Source organism: Garra rufa, chromosome 7, assembly GCF_049309525.1.
Source record: "Garra rufa chromosome 7, GarRuf1.0, whole genome shotgun sequence".
Classification (NCBI taxonomy): Eukaryota; Metazoa; Chordata; class Actinopteri; order Cypriniformes; family Cyprinidae; genus Garra; species Garra rufa.
The window spans coordinates 39,080,445-39,097,144 of record NC_133367.1 but is presented as its reverse complement, the minus strand read 5'-3'; the positions used below and the strand labels follow the sequence as shown (position 1 = coordinate 39,097,144).

The window sequence follows — 16,700 nt, the reverse complement described above, 5'->3', positions numbered from 1 at the left end:
AACAACCTCTGTAGTCCCACTTAGCCACTTGGTATCAACCACCTTTTTCAAGGTGTTACTAATGTATTTTATGTCATAAAATAGACCTTATTTCAGGCTTTTTACCAAGAAAACTTTCAGAAAGCTCATTGACTTCAGGACAATGGAACTGGAAGTGCTAAAATGCAAACTTGTTTCAAAGTTTAGGCTTACAAAACTACAAGCTTAAGCCCAAAGCATACACATTTTTTACACTCTCGGAAAAATAGGTAGCTACAAAAGCTGACACTGGAGCGGTACCTTTTCAAAAGGTACTAATATATTCACTTTACAGACTGGTATGTACACTTCAGGGACTAAAAAGTACACTACAGAGACTAATACATTTTAGGGACTAATATGTACACTACAGAGACTAATAAGTACACTTTACAGACTGATATGTGCACTTCAGAGAGTAAAATGTACATTTTATGGACTAATAAGTACACTTTACCAACCGATATGTACACTTCAGAGACTAAAAAGTACACTACAGAGACTAATACATTTTAGGGACTAATATGTACACTACAGGGACTAATAAGTACACTTTACAGACTGATATGTACACTTCAGAGAATAAAATGTACATTTTATAGACTAATAAGTACAATTTACAGACTGATATGTACATTTCATGTACTACAGAGACTAATACATTTTATGGACTAATATGCGCATTTTAGGGACTAAAATGCACACTTCAGGGACTAATATGCACACTTTACGGCCTAATATGCACACTTTACAGACTAATATGTACCCTTAACAGACTAATATGTATCCTTTAGGGGCTAATATGTACACTTCAAGCAACTAATATGCAGACTTTAGGGACTAATGTACACTTTAAGGACTAATATGTACACTTCAGGGACTAATATGCACACTTTAAGGACTAATATGTACACTTAAGGGGTCAAAATGTACACTTCAAGGACTAATAGTGCACTTCAGAGTCTAATAAGCATACTTCAGGGACTAATATGCACACTTTAGGGTCTAATATCCACACTTTACAGACTAATATGTGAACTTTAGGGTCTAATATGCACACTTTATGAACTAATATGTACACTTTAGGGATTAATATGCACACTTTAGGAACTAATATGTGCACTTTATGAACTAATATGTACACTTTAGGGATTAATATGCACACTTTAGGAACTAATATGTGCACTTTATGAACTAATATGTACACTTTAAGGACTAATGCTGCCTTCATGTGCTATCATAATTATGAAAATCCGACATCGAAATTGCACATGAACACCCACTCAAGTTGTATTTTCCACTGGAAAGCCGAGATGGGATAAACTTTGACCTTTCAACATGGCGGACAGCAACGAAACTATACTGAATGGTAAGCATTGCATGATGTTAAAAGTCCTCTGCTGTTTAGTTGGTTAGTTAGTTGGTTAGTTTGTAGCCCCCATTATGCTGGGGCATAAAGAATTTTAATAACGTCGCTATTTAAACGTAGTGTTGTCTTTAAAAATACCGTTAAGAGAAGATGCTAGCTCGTCGTGGCTCGCCTCCAGTAGGGTGCTGTGCGGTACAGTGTTCTGAAGGAGGCAATTTTCTCATGTTATTTTATTCGGTCTGTAGTGTACGCCAGTGACAGCATGATATACTGGGAGAAGGAGATGACCCAGCCCGTAGCCCAAACTCTGTTTTACCCAAGTAGCATGTGAGGACAAATTGCGAGTCCGCCATGTTTCTCTTCACTACGACAACAAAAGCACCTCTACACGACACACTGGTAATTTCCACTTCACAAGTGGAAAGCATCATCTTTCCCACATCCCATTATATGTACACTTTAGGGAGGAATTTATGTACAATTTATGAACAATGTGTACAGTTTAATGACTATGTACACTTTATGGATTAATATCCACACTTTATGGACTAATATGCACACTTTACGGATTCATATGCACACTTTATGGACTAATATGCACATTTTAAGGTACACTTTAGTGAGTAATATGCACACTTTGCATATGAACCCTCATGTGCGTGTAAAAACGGAAGTATACTTTGGGTTTTTGAAGAATGTGTGATGAAGAATGTGTGTTAACTGCTAGGCCATAACTGCAAAAGAGAATACATTAATCAAAAATTGCAATTGATTTCATATATTAAACTAAAGAGTTCCTTCAAGTTTTCAGTTAGCCTTTGTTCAGCAAGTGAACTGCTTAGCCTTACAGCTCAGTGCTAAACACCTTTTAACCTGTTAGCTAATGCTAACTGCTATGGAAAACTTTTTATTAACTAGAACACCACGATAACACTATAGAGTCATCAGCTGAGACTGAAATCTAAATAGGTACAAGTTGTCATTGTCACAAGACTAAAGGTGTGGCCAGACTTACCATTGGTTGATGAAATCTAGTCATATTAGTAAGACTTTGCGTGTTTTAAGAGTGTTGTTTGTTTTGACAATTAGCCTACTGCTTTATAAATACTATAAATTGAGACAAATGTACAAATGTGTTTGTAGTTTAATATTATCATTATTGGCAAGTATTAATGGAAATGTACTGTCAGTTTTCTCTTTTAGGTCAAGAACAACAGTTTGAAGAAAATGTTGCCAACATACTAGCTACCTAAATCACAACACATCTGGTTGAATGCCACTGGCATTTAAAGAAAACTCTATCGCCCCCTTGAGTATGGAGGTTGGTGGCACAGAAAAAAATAGGAGTACATGTTATTGCAGAATGCAATTAATTAATTCAATTGATTGCCTGTGACAATAATCAATTACACAGTTTAACAGTCAACATAGAACAAAATTTGACTGATGATTGCTGTGATTGACCAGCTACAGAGTGCTTTGTAATAACATGAAATCAATGCCATTAAAGGAGTAGTTCACTTTCAGAACAAAACTTTACAGATAATGTACTCACCCCTTGTCATCCAAGATGTTCATGTTTTTCTTTCTTCACTCTTAAGGAAATTATGTTTTTTGAGTAAAACATTTCAGGATTTCTCTCCATATAGTGGACTTCTATGGTGCCCCTGAGTTTGAACTTCCAAAATGCAGTTTAAATGCAGCTTCAAAGGGCTCTAAATGATCCCAGCCAAGGAAAGAAGGGTCTTATCTAGCAAAACAATGGGTTATTTTCTAAAAAAAAAAAAAAAAAAAATGATATACCTTTTAATCTCAAACGCTAGTCTTGCCGAGCTAGACAAGACAAACATTTGAGATTAAAAAGTATATAAGTTGTAAATGTTTTTAGAAAATAATCAATCGTTTCACTAGATGAGACCCTTTTTCCTTGGCTGGGATCATTTAAAGCCCTTTAAAGCTGCATTTAAACTGCATTTTGGAAGTTCAACCTCGGGGGCACCATAGAAGTCCACTATATGGAGAAAAATCCTGAAATGTTTTCCTCAAAAAACACCATTTCTTTACGACTGAAGAAAGAAAGACATGAACATCTTGGATGTCAAGGGGGTCACTACACTATCTGTAAATTTTTGTTCTGAAAGTGAACTACTCCTTTAAATACCCATAAAAACAGTCTTTGCACAATCACTTGATCTCTGTCACTAGGTCTTGTGGCAAAGCAGTAGGCACCAGAGGCCTTGCTGAAGACAAAGCCTGGTCTTGTAGCATCACGAGGCGCGGTAGAGTCGTGTGGCACGGTGTGGAGGATGGGCCAGTATGTAAAAGAAGCTAGTGTGTGATTACACTGATATCTTCTTTCTTGCCTCTAGTGCGAACTCACTCATCCCGCAGTGTCATGATATCACCAATTGCAATCACAAGGGACCAAAGTCCTCACATACTCATTTCACTGCTTATTTCTCACATTCGCATTAGACAATGATGCCCTGTGAGGTGTTGTGTGAACGAAGCCGCTTCTGAATGTTAAGACAAATAGCAAGCACGGGTGGGCGGTATGACCGAAATCTTAGATCACAGGATGAGTCATTTGTGTCACTGCACACTACCATTCAAAAAAGCTTGAAAAAAGCTTGTTTTTGAAATTGGTCATTTTTAAAATACAATCAAAAGCAGTAGTACTGTAAATAAATGATTACACGTTTGTACACACAAAAAGAGGATGCGCTCTGATTTACGAGTACGGCTGACTTCTATGACTTCAGATTTGCACAACAACACCATACGCCAATTAAAACATTTACTATCTAATGACTGCGGTGTAACTCACAACATGCCGTAAGAATTAAGAGGAAAATCTGTTAAGGTGGTGCTAGCGAACGGCATTAAAGCCAAAGATGTTCTCTTCAAATAATTAGCGGGTTTTATCACATCGTTCTCAGCTGCTGGGAAGCTCTGTTAATTAGTCTCTCGGTTGAAACGTATTCCCCTTTTCATCAAGTCTGAATAAAACAGAATAATTACAAGAATAACATGTCAGAAAGCCAGTTGGTTTAGCCCTCAAGACACATGCACACAGAGAGGTAATGATGTGAGTTTAGATGCGAGAGCATTCATGCATGTACTCGCAACTGGGACAGCCGACGAAATGTTGCAGCCATGTGCACGCGACTATGCTTACTTCTAATTTTAGCTTTTTTAGACATACACATTTCAATTTCAACATATTAGTGGGATTTTGCTTGCCTTTGGCTGTTTGATTCAAGAAAATGGCTGAAATAATGGGTCAGCATTGAGCCTCTGGCTGGAATCATGTCATGTGAGCATGATATACAGAACTCAGATAACTGTGAAGTTCAATAAAAGCAAACACCAATAGAAAATGCAAATGCTCTGAGTGGCAAACCCACTCAGCACATTAGCACTGTCGTGAAGGTGCTTGTTGAAACAAGACGTCTCCTGTTCCCATAAAGCCGGCGCATTTTTTATAAATGTGTGCCAGGAGGAGCATGCAAAGCGTATGTTAATGTGTGTGTGTGCAGGGGATGACTAATGCAAAACTAATGTTTCAATCCCTGCGTGGATGAATCTGATGTGAGATGTTTTGTAGTGAGGGCACACTTAAATACTACAATTACTATTTTTAGAAAGAAATCCTGCTGTAGTGATGCCATGCTTCAGTTATAGTAGAGATTTTGGACTACCGTCTCTATCACAGTTAGACATGGTCATGAAATTGTTTTTTAGACCTTTTTAAACATTGTGGTTTAAAATCATGTGATTTTAAGCTGTTGAAATGCAATCAGCAGAGAAAGGATGCACATAAAGATGGTAATCATAGACCGCAGGAGTGTTGAAGTTTTGAGTACTGAAGTTATTTTTGCCACTTTATAGGCCTTGAACAGTTAAATACCAACAATTGTATGTGTCAAAGTGCCTGTCGTAAACGCAGTAATTTAGTCTTAAGTGAAAGCAAACAGCTGAGAAAGAAAATATGTAACAGTATATTGGATCCTGGTAGCTCTTATAGTGACAGCAGTCTAATATTTCTGCTGTCTATCATTCAAACAACAAAATAGGGAAAATATATCACTGCTGTTGACTAGACCATATACAGTATATATTTTCAAGAAAAGAAAGGAAAGGATGTGACATGTGGCGACCCATATTTGGAATTTCTGCTCTGCATTTAACCCATCCAAGGGCACATATACAGAGGGCAGCCATATTGCTGCGACACCCGGGGAGCAGTTGGGGACTCGGTACCTTGCTCACCTCAGTCGTGGTACTGAGGGTGGAGAGAGTGCTTGTTATTCACTCCCCCCACTATCAATCCCTGCTGGACCTGATACTTGAACCCACAACCTTCGGGTTACTAATCCAACTCTCTAACCATTAGGCCATGACTGCTCCAAATTCACCCTGATAATTCCATTGTGCATATTGCCACCCTAAATCAGCAATCCTCAAATCTGGCCCACGAGAACCATTTTCCTGCAGAGTTTAGCTCTAACCCTAATCAAGCACCTGAGCATGCTAATCAAGGTCTTCAGGATCATTAGAGAATCACAGGTAGGTGAGTTTGATCAGGGTTGGAGCTAGACTCTGAAGCGCATTGGCCCTCCAGGGTAAGATTTGAAAAACCCTGCCCTAAATGGAAAGGAAAAAGAAAAGGAGGTGATGTGAGTTTGTGCTCTGCATTTAACCCATCCATGTGCACACACTAGGCCTGCCGCGACGCGTCGATGACGTCGACGACTCGGTTCTAAAAAAACATCGAAATCAAATCCAGTAGTCGACACATCACGCCCACTCACCAGACGCATGTGGGCGACCAAAACAAAGCAGCATGGATAACGAAACTCCGTCCACTTCTCAGGTTCAGCAGCCTGCACTCCCAAGCAATACATGTCATCAGAAACAGGGCTCGACATTAAGGCTTGTCCGCGACAAGTGGATTTTGTGAATGGGCAAGTGAAGGAGAAATTTACGACCGGACAAGTAACCTGATACATCAATAACAAACAATAACTAGCGTAGCGCCGAAACTTTGGTGAGAATGATTCTGAGTGTATTACTTACAGTGTAAATGGTGACTGAAAACGGACAGTATCAAGTATCAAGCTCGTGCAGCCTATCTGACTCACGGAAATTTTAAAACTAATAGGCGCGACAGCTTACACAAAGAAACAAACATACTGCGGTAGAAAAAAAAGATAAATATTGTATAACATATTATATAGGTAAGCACCAACGTGGCATTGATTTTATACAACAGTAGTTCAATAAACTAGTATTTAATATTAACTAATATTATCTGACTTACATTTTAGACACATCACTGACTGTTTTTGTTAACGAAATAAGCAGCAGAACAGTCGCAGATCTGACAAACACACAGAGGTGTTTCAATACTGAATGATTTAGCATTTAATTTAATGAATCGGGTGAGTCAGTGAACGAACTGGTTGAATCCGTCTATGGTTGAATCCGTGACTCACTCATTAAGACAGTGACTTACTGCCACCTATTGGTGGTTCGGTTTCATATTTAAAAGTAATGCATTTTTTCAACATTTTAGATTTACATGTTAAAAAAAAGTACAACATTAGTCTTATAACATTATTTATGTATTTGCAATTTTACTGTGTAAATGCATTTTTTGGAATCTCTTATCTTCTTTAAACAGTCTAAGTAAATACATTTAAATAGCATTTTCGATGCAGACTGGGTTTTTCCTGTGCAGTGGAAAGATGGAGTTTGTTGATACTGATTTAATCTGAATGGTAACCATACAGAGACTAGTTAGTTATTCTAATTGAATGTATTGATAAAATTTCAGAACTTAATATAAATGATGACACATTTAGTAAGGTTGGGAAAATAAAGTTAAAAAGTGTCCTAGAATCAATTTAAGGCAAATATCACAAATATTCTGATTAAAGTAAGACCTTATAGAGCAGTGATGAGACTATTGCTTCAGAAAAGATTAATTTATGGCAAAAAAAAGGCTCTTTTTTGACTTGGACAAGTAATTTTTTTACTCGGACAAGTGAATGTCTGATTTACTTGTCCGAAGGACATGCACATGTCAAAGCTTAATGTCAAGCCCTGTCATCAGAAAACAACTCGCCGTCCTACCTCAAAGGTGTGGGAATATTTTAAACACAGACAGAAACGTAACGGTATAGTTATATGTAGTCTTTGCAAGATGGAGCTAGCATACCACACCAGCACGACTTCCATGTGGGAGCATCTTTTAGGAGGAAACTGCTAACTATGTTTAAAAAAAAAATAAGATAAATCATCTAATTAGTCATTAGAATAGTCGACTATTCGATAAAATAATCGCCCGAATAATCGTTTTAAAAATAATCGTTTACCCCCAGTTCTAGCACACACACCTGGAGCAGTGGGCAGCCATATTGCCATTACTGCGGCGCCTGGGGAGCAGTTGGGGGTTTGGTGTCTTGCTCAAGGGACTCACCCCAGTCATGGTATTGAGGGTGGACAGAGTGCTGCACATTCACTTCCCCCACCTACAATCCCTGCTGGACCTGAGACTCGAACCCGCAATCTCTCTCTAACCATTAAGCCACGGCTGCCCCTGTGGCCTAATGATTAATCCCGTTGACATTTTAAGAATGAATGAATAAACAAACAAATAAATAGATTGATGGATAAAAGAACGCATACACAATGGGAAACTAAACCACTTGTGTCTATCTCTAATTGGCCATTACTTTGCTGCTCCACAGACAGGTGTATCATACACTAATATACAACAGGGAGGACTAATCCTGTGCCTGAAAAGCTACCTTTCTGCACACATCAGTTCCAATCATGTTCCAACACACCTGTCTGTAATCATCAAATGTTCCTGAAGAGCTTAATTAGCTAGTTCAGGTGTGTTTAATAAGGTTTGGCACTGAAATTTACAGGAAGATAGATCTCCAGGAACAGGATTGGTCACTTCTAAAATACAGTAAAGTCAAAACATGTGACTTTTCTACAGAGTTTGGTTCTAACCCTAATCAAACGCATCTATGCATTCTACTCAGTGTCTTCAGGATCATTCGAATCCAGGGGCAGAATGGGGTACTCCTTAGTGTTGGGCGATATGCTCAATTTTCATATCGCCCTATCGTCAGCCTGAGAGATCGCCGATACACGATACTATCGTGCTAATTTAATTAATTATCTATGTACTAAATTCCTTATTCGTTTTGTAAAGGTAGACTTTCTTTTGGCATATGATTAAGTTGTGCGTGTACAGAGCGCTGACTGTAATTCTGCCGGAGTTGTTCAAGTTACTTTCGGTTTCATTCTCTACTATCGTCAGTGAGTGAGTTGTAAATGTGCGTGCCAGAATGTAAATGAATGAATCTTTCTTTACCCGTCATATTGCGATAATGTTACCGCTGTGTGTCTGACCGTTATCATCAGGTGATGTTGTAGTTCAGTTCATGTTGGATGCGGAGAAGTGATGCGCGTGTAATTCACGTGCGTATGTTTAGCGCCATCTGATCGCATCTTAATTCTAATTAACGCCTATAGACGTTACTGAGATGAATGTTTATGTTTACTATATACAGACTGATTATGATACATCGTAATTAATTCAGCCTGAACCAGGTTTTACTACCTCTGTTATCCTAATGACTGCAATGCTAATACAATATAACACTCCCTTTAGAATCAGTTAATCTACCACCGTACTGTATGATGAAAATCTCCCATTTTCACTGCACGAGGTGCGTTAAGGCGCTGTGGCCTCTCTATGCGTGTGTTTATACCGCGGCAAGTTTCTGAAGCATCCTAGAACAGACTCTCTGTGCTGCATTGCTAAAGTTAAGTTCTTTGTTGACGGATAATAATAATAATCGTCTAACTATCGTCAAAGGCATCAGCAACAGGCGATATCTCTGACTATCGTCGATACACGATACTATCGTCTATCGGCACAACCCTAGTACTCCTGTAATATGAAGAAGAGAAAAAGCCACCTAAGAAATGGATATTCTTGGGCACACAGGAGGTCAAAATCTCAAACGATGTATTAAATTAATTGGAACAATCAGAAGATGCTTTGCTAAGTCTTTTTGCCTTTTCAGCCTTACAGAAACAACTTTTTATTGAGGTCAACAGTTGCTGCTTTTACTCTGAGGTATAAAAACTAATCTTGGGAACCGGTTGTTGTTTTATTGTGCCCACTAAGGAGAGATAAAGAAAAAGATCAGTGTCCTTGAGAGAAGACGTGTGGGTTTTGAGAAAACTAAAAGAGTCAAAGTCCCAGTGTATTTGGAAGCAGCTTCCCCAACACATCAGTCGGCCCCCCCTGCACTTTTTCTTTATCACTCTCTCTCGCTCTCTGTCTCCCTTTCAGTCTGAGTGAGTTTTGGCTCTATGCTGCCTTTTCCAATCAGCCGTGAATGAAGAGCCGTGCTCCGTGGCACGGTCGGAGGACAGACTGCTCGCAATCTGTCAGCCTGATCTCAGCGGCTCCCGTGCTGCCAGGGATGCAGTTAATGAGGTCAGTGGCACTTATCTGCAGCAGCCAGGACGGCCACGCTCCTGCTGTCTGATGCCCAGGTGGCATCTCTTCATCCCTGGTGATGCCCTTTCTTTACAGGTAGCTTTTTCCACAGTGTCCATTGTACCATATCTGGCGTAACACTATGGTATAATACTACTAAAATATGCTTGAAAGTACTGAATGTCAATGTGAACATGCTGATTATAATTCACAAGATCAAGGCTCCCAAATCAATAGCAAAAATTATTGAGAATTTCTGATAACAAGGTTTCCATGTTCATATAAACCTGGAAATATTTGAGGGCTTTAGAAACGTTATCCCCTAAAATTCATTCATCAAATGTATTGGTCAAAAATCAACAAGAACCATTCTTTCATCAGTACTTTCCTGAGCCTTTTCCCAAGTTGTGGCCTAATGGATAGCGAGTCAGACTTGTAACTTGAATCCACAACTTGTAACAGGTTGTGGGTTTGAGTCTCTGTACGGGCAGGGATTGAATGCGCAGCGCTCTCTTCCACCTTCAATACCACGACTGAGGTGAGAGCCTTGAGCATGGCATGAACTCCCAACTGCCTGGCACTGCTCCGTGTGTGTGTGCGTGTGCGTGTTTGTTCACTACTCACTGCTGTGTGTTTGCACTTGGATGGGTGAAGTGCAGAGCACATGGGACACCATACTTGGCCACACATCATGTCACGTCACTAAGTTGATAAACAGATATGACTTCCTGTCCATTATACTGGACCTGCTCCCTTAAACTGACTCAAACACAAATTTTTGTATAATTCAGGCTATCCTCACTGTATGTTGAACTTCATCAATAATTCAAAATGCATTTACCAGGATGGAATTCCTAATACTGTTCTGCAAGGTTTAAAAAAAGAGTAAAGATAACAGGTTCGGAAATTGTATGAGTGTGATCAAGCTTGCTTGCATGCTTTCTCTGGCCATGCGAAGGCGTCCAAAGATGGCATTTCTATGGGATTAGGGTCCAGATGGTGAGTCTATGCAGTAACTGGAGCAGTGGGCTAAGCCACCATTACACAGGCTTAAAGTCACTATAATCGTTGACTTCCCTTAACACTATGGATAATGTAACTCCAATGATCAGTAGATCATTGCATTAAGCATATAGATTTCATCATTTGAATTGCATTGAGAGCCCATTGAGTATTGGTTCTCAGAGTAAATTTGATGGAAAGCACAAAATGGGTTAAAACCCCTAGCTGTTGCACAACAAAGCTGATGGAATTGATTGATAATATTTCTATAGAATGACTCCATGAATTTAATCAAAGCTGATGGAATTGATTGATAATATTTCTATAGAATGACTCCATGAATTTAATCCCAGGTTAAGCGCCTTGCTTAAAGGCACAATCTCTCTGGACTCTGGCTTTTCTGTGGGGATTGAACCAGCAGCCTTCTGATTAGCAGCTTTTAACTTTCACCGCTTCACCAAACCACCCAGCAAGTCTTGAAACACTCTAGAGCCATAATTTCATCTAGGAAACCCGAAAATCCTAAATCATGACGTCCGCTTCCTGTCGCAAGGGTCCACGACAGCAGAGAAGCAGCTCTTTGGGCCAAAGGCGTTTCATATTGTCATGCCCAGTAAATGGATTACTTAAAGAGTGTCCGGGTGTGTGCTGAGAGCCATGCTGGGAAACCATCCTGTCCTGAGGTGTGCAGGCACTTGGCAAGGCCGGAGTGCCCTTCGCCATCCTAGTCTCCCAGAAAAACAAAAGCCAACTGCAAAGCCCAAGGTGCCAACTTTGGACATCCCAACAGTCTGTTGTTGCCCGTATCCTTGGGGATTGCCTGAGAAACTTAAGTTTAAATTGAAAAATGGACTTTAAAATGGATAAATGGCAATGTCAAAAGCTTACTAATAGGTGCTGGAAAAACTTCTCTGATGTGATATGCCTTTCATTGCTTTTCTAGTTTTAGATGAAGCAACAGTATTGTAAAGATACAAAATGGAGGCTTACAACCCAAACCAGACAACTTCTAATTTCTAAATTATTCAGGATTGCTAGAAACATCCAGGCAGGTGTGTGTTGGAGCTGTTTTGTTTTGGACACCCCTACTAATAAGTAATTCTTCTCAAGTACATCATTCCTCAATTTGCTAAAACCTACAGATGGTGGTCTTAGGTAGTAAGGTGTCTGTTCCAACCACACTGCAAAAAATGATTTTCTTACTTAGATTTTTTCTCTTGTTTCCATTTCATGACAAAATGGCAGCTGAGGATTTTAACACCAAAACAATGAGGGTACTGTCCTCAATTCAGAGTTGAAACAATGTTTTCATAAAAGATGAGGAAAATCACTCTAAATCACATTAGCGCAAGCCTTTTGTTATGGCAGGAATATTCAAGAAATCAAGCGAGAAATCAAGACTAAGTTGCGTTCTTATATTCTTCTTTTGTCCTGTTGTGTTTAGAGACACTTGACAATTGCAGATGACCAAAATAGCTGCAGCCTGCAAAAAGGAAGAAAAAAGGAACACAAAAGAGAAAGGCACAAACAAAAAGACACTGAGAGGCTAGAGAGAACAAGCGAGCGACTCAAAGACAGTAGAGATGAGACGGGAAAGGGAGAGACAGATACTGAAACCATAAAAGCGAGAGCACATAGGAAAGAGGGTGGAGAGAGCAGACAGCAGCCATTGGACGAAGGGAGATAAATCCCCATGGCCAGATGGTGCTCGCACATTTACAGATTAGCAGCCCAGCTAAAGTCTGAAACGCATACAAACACACATGCACATACAGAAAGTTACCTTAAAAGGAACAAGTAAAGGCTGACAGGTAATCTAAATGGCATTAGTGTGCAAAATGGCATTAACAAATAAGACTTCACACATGAAGGTTCCTGTGGTGCGTCTAGCAGCCACTTGCAATTACTGTAGGCAACAGGAAATTGGGTATGAATGAAATCATGCTGACACAGCAGGGCGCAAAAGATTTTCTTGACCTCTCTATCTTACACATGGATTGTGTGTCAACGCAGTGCTTCCCTCAGACCAACAGTGTGTCTCCTGTAACCCTCTCAGGGCCATCTGTCACCTTGGGATGAGTCTGTTTGTGCATGCATATGTATGTGTATGTTCATGTAGCTGATTCTAGGTGTGCCATTTCCTGCTTGGTATTGTCCAGATTGCTTTGAAATTATTATTGCAACAATTTAAAGTCCTCAGAATGTCAGTGGCCTGCAAAAAATCAGGACCCAAGACAACTAAAGAAAGAACAGCAGAGCCCTTAGCACAAGCTGATAACTTGGGCTCCCAGCTACATCTAATGTTCGGCTATGACATTTTTTTTTAGCCAAATGGCCATTGTTCTTGGTTTAAGTAGGAAATAGAATCTGGTAAGGGTTAGGGCAGGGGTGCTCAACCCTGTTCCTGGAGATCTACCTACCTGCAGACTTTTGTTCCAGCCCTGCTCCAACACAGCTGTCTGTAATGGTCAAGGGCTACCTAAGAGATTAATTAGCTGGTTCAGGTGTGTTTGATTAGGGTTGGAGCTGAACTTTGTAGGATAGTAGATCTCCAGAAACAGGGTTGGGCACCCCTGGGTTAGGGCTTTTGAATGCATGTCCAGGGGCCTTGCAGCAGTCAAACCCAGGCAAAGAACTGAGTAGGTTGAGTAGTCAAAGTCAAGACCAAAGACAGAAGAGGGTTGAGTCTGAGTCAAAACAGAGACCTGAAGGGGTCAGGCAGTGTAAATATTCCTTTGGGGTCAATGAAGCTTGATTTCACGTGAACCTCTACACTAGAATAGAGCAGCTTATATGCAGGAGTTGGCAAGGACCACAAAACATGTCTACAGGGTTATAGTACTCAAGACCAGAATTGGTCTCAAGTCTATGTCCGAATGCTCCTGAGTCCATGAAAAGACCAATAGCAAGAAAATGGTCTTTGAGTCTGAGTCTTGAGTACAGCAACCCCACTCTCCAGGACTATCAACTGACTCTGATTTTGGTGTTGCTTGTTAAACTACACCTCCCTTGGTTATGGTTGCTCAAAAGAGTAAAGGCTAATTCACACTGCACCTACAAATGCCAACAGACACATCAGTGTGTTACCCCTGTCGGCATTTTTTGCCATTTGTCTGCAGTTGTTTTAGTCAACTGAACATGTTCAAATATTTATCGGGTCGTAAAACTTCTGCGAACTTATATACTATAATTTGGTGATTTTTGTCATTGGTAAGCATCTTCTCAAAGCAGGGTGAATTAGCCTTAAAGACTACAAATAAATGGTGGAGGGAAGCAGCAGGATTGTTCGTAAAAATTTTTAAGGTGTACAACAGATTAGTTCACTTCCAGAATAAAATAAATTCCTAATAATTTATCATATTGTGGACTTCAATGAGGATCAACGGGTTGAACTTCCAAACTGCAGTTTCAATGCAGCGCTCTACACCAGGGATAGGCAACGTCAGTACTCGAGTGCTGACATCCTGCAGAGTTTGGCTCCAACCCTAAAAAAACCTACCTGTAGCCCTAGTAATTCTGAAGATCTTGATTAGCTTTTTTCAGGTGTTTTTGATTGGGGTTGGAGCATAACTCTGCAGGACATTGACCTTCAGGACCAAAGTTGCCTATCCCTGCTCTACATGATCTTAGCCAAGGAATAAGGATCTTATTTCTCGGCTGGGATTGCTGCATTTTGGACCTTCGACCCGTTGATCCCCAATGAAGTCCACTATGTAAAGAAAAATCCTTAATTTCTTTTCGACTGAATAAAGACAGACGTGAACATCTTGAATAACATGGGGAAATTTTTATTCTGGAAGTAAACCAATTAATAAAAAAAAGTGAAAGTTGAGACATTTTGCCAAGTATGGTAACACAGTAGTGAGTAGTGAACACACACAGTGCAGTGGGCAGCTTTAGTCGTGGGTATTGAGGGTGGAAAAGAGCACTGTTCATTCACTCCCTCCCACCTACAACTCCTGCCAGTATTTAGACTTGAACCTGTGACCTTCAAGTTACAAGTCTCTAACCATTAGGCATGCCCCTAAAAAGAGTTAAAGTTAGTCAATTAAGTTATTGCATATTAATCTGGGACATTAGAAGGTATTTCAACCAACTTTTCAAAATATCACAGCTTTTTTTTCCCCAGAATGAAGGTAATTAAGGGAATCAAAAAATGGGACAGGTTCATATCCCCAAGGCTTGAGGGTTGAGTCCCTGGGCTACTCCTGTCTATTGCTGTCACATCAAACTCAGATATCACCAGCAGGCCCACCCCAGAAATAAGAAGAGGGAGATGAAAAAGAGAGAGAGGTACACATCAAACAACATGTCACAGCTGCCTAGCAGAGACAACAGGATTAAACTGTCCTATTTTTTATATCTCCATTGTCTACATTTCTCCCTGCCTCTGCCTTACATTTCCTAACAAGGCACGGCATGATAAAGCTACACACGATAAATCCTATCTCCTACATTTACACTTGTTCATTTGGCAGGTACCTTTATCTGAAGTGACTAACAGCGCACTCAACATATACATTTTATCAGCATGTATATTCCCTGGGAATTTAACACATGACCTCGTGGATTCATAGAATCTCTTCCCTGAGTTTTTGTCCTACCACCTACGACAGAGACAATCAATGCTAGAGAAGAGAATTTGTTAGCTACTTGATGTCTATTTCTATCATGTTGGGTAGACAGAAAAATCTCACCGATCCAAATTTATTATTTTTTTTACTGCATTTTGGCTCCAAGTTGCTACACTCTACACTTGTGGGGTTTCCTCCTCCCTCATAAACAACACGGATAAAACAGTTGTGAATAAGACATAGCATGTCCCATTATGACTGGCTTTGATGTCAACAGCATGAGCTTTATCATCAAACGGGGGAGAATGTTGGTGAGATTTGCACTAATGCCATTTGATGTTTGCTACTTTAGAGCATTAGCAACATTAGCATAGGTTCTGTGAACCCACGCTAGTCTCTTAGCTTCTCGTTTAACACAGTTAAATGAAAAGACAGAAGCTTTAAAATGTTAGCAGTGATCTTTTTAAGAGCGAGTGGATGGAGTGGTTTGTCGTGACAATCCTCTTGATCTAATTTGATGAGCTGCTTGAAAACCAATAATATTTAGCGATGCACAACAGGAAGTGAGAGCTCTCATGGAGATATTAACATTGTTGGTACTTTACAGATAATTGCTTTTAAAATTACAACTTCACCCACCTTATATTTTCTGATTTGTTTTCACAAGTTTCCTTGAATGTGGGTTAACAGCCATGAATTACAAAGGCGTGCGAGAATAACAGTCTAAAATGAAGCAAATTGTTAAGCTAACCGCTCAGCTACATGAGTCTAACCTCTGTAGAGTATTCAGTCAGACATTAAAGCCTTGACATTGGCAATGCAGCAACATCTCCCATCACATTAGGTCAAGTGTTTGCATTTAATATCAGTTAGGAGTTCACTGTGGAGTAAAAGCCTTTCACGATATGTTTGCAAAAGTTTTCACTCCTTCCATTTGATCACATTTTAATGGACCTTGTCAAATGAGACTTGACAAAACATCTGGTATCAAAAATATTAAATGTCACTGCCCTGTTGAAAAAACCAGCATATGCTGTTTTTTTCAACAGGGTTTGATGTTGGTATGCAGCTCTTTATGCTGGTGCTATGCAAGTTTGTACACAAGCTCCTGTAGATGTTTACAGAGGATGTGACCTACACTTAGCTGGTAAAACAGTAAATTGTTTATCCACATTGTTCCAGCATTAGGGAACCCCGCAGTAAT

General features: G+C 39.8%; 2 protein-coding genes across 2 annotated transcripts in view; one reads left to right on the top strand and one right to left on the bottom strand.

The window, feature by feature from the left end:
* The window catches only part of dock3 (dedicator of cytokinesis 3), a 244,681-nt gene extending 238,363 nt beyond the window's left edge, over positions 1-6,318 (bottom strand). Inside the window, exon 1 of the mRNA XM_073844512.1 lies at positions 6,202-6,318. Within this exon, the coding sequence (XP_073700613.1) occupies positions 6,202-6,318 (117 nt within the window). The remainder of the gene's footprint in view (positions 1-6,201) is intronic.
* LOC141338412 (poly(rC)-binding protein 4-like) overlaps positions 1-16,700 on the top strand; it is a 405,056-nt gene that overhangs the window by 337,287 nt on the left and 51,069 nt on the right. The gene's annotated exons all lie outside the window — the stretch shown is intronic.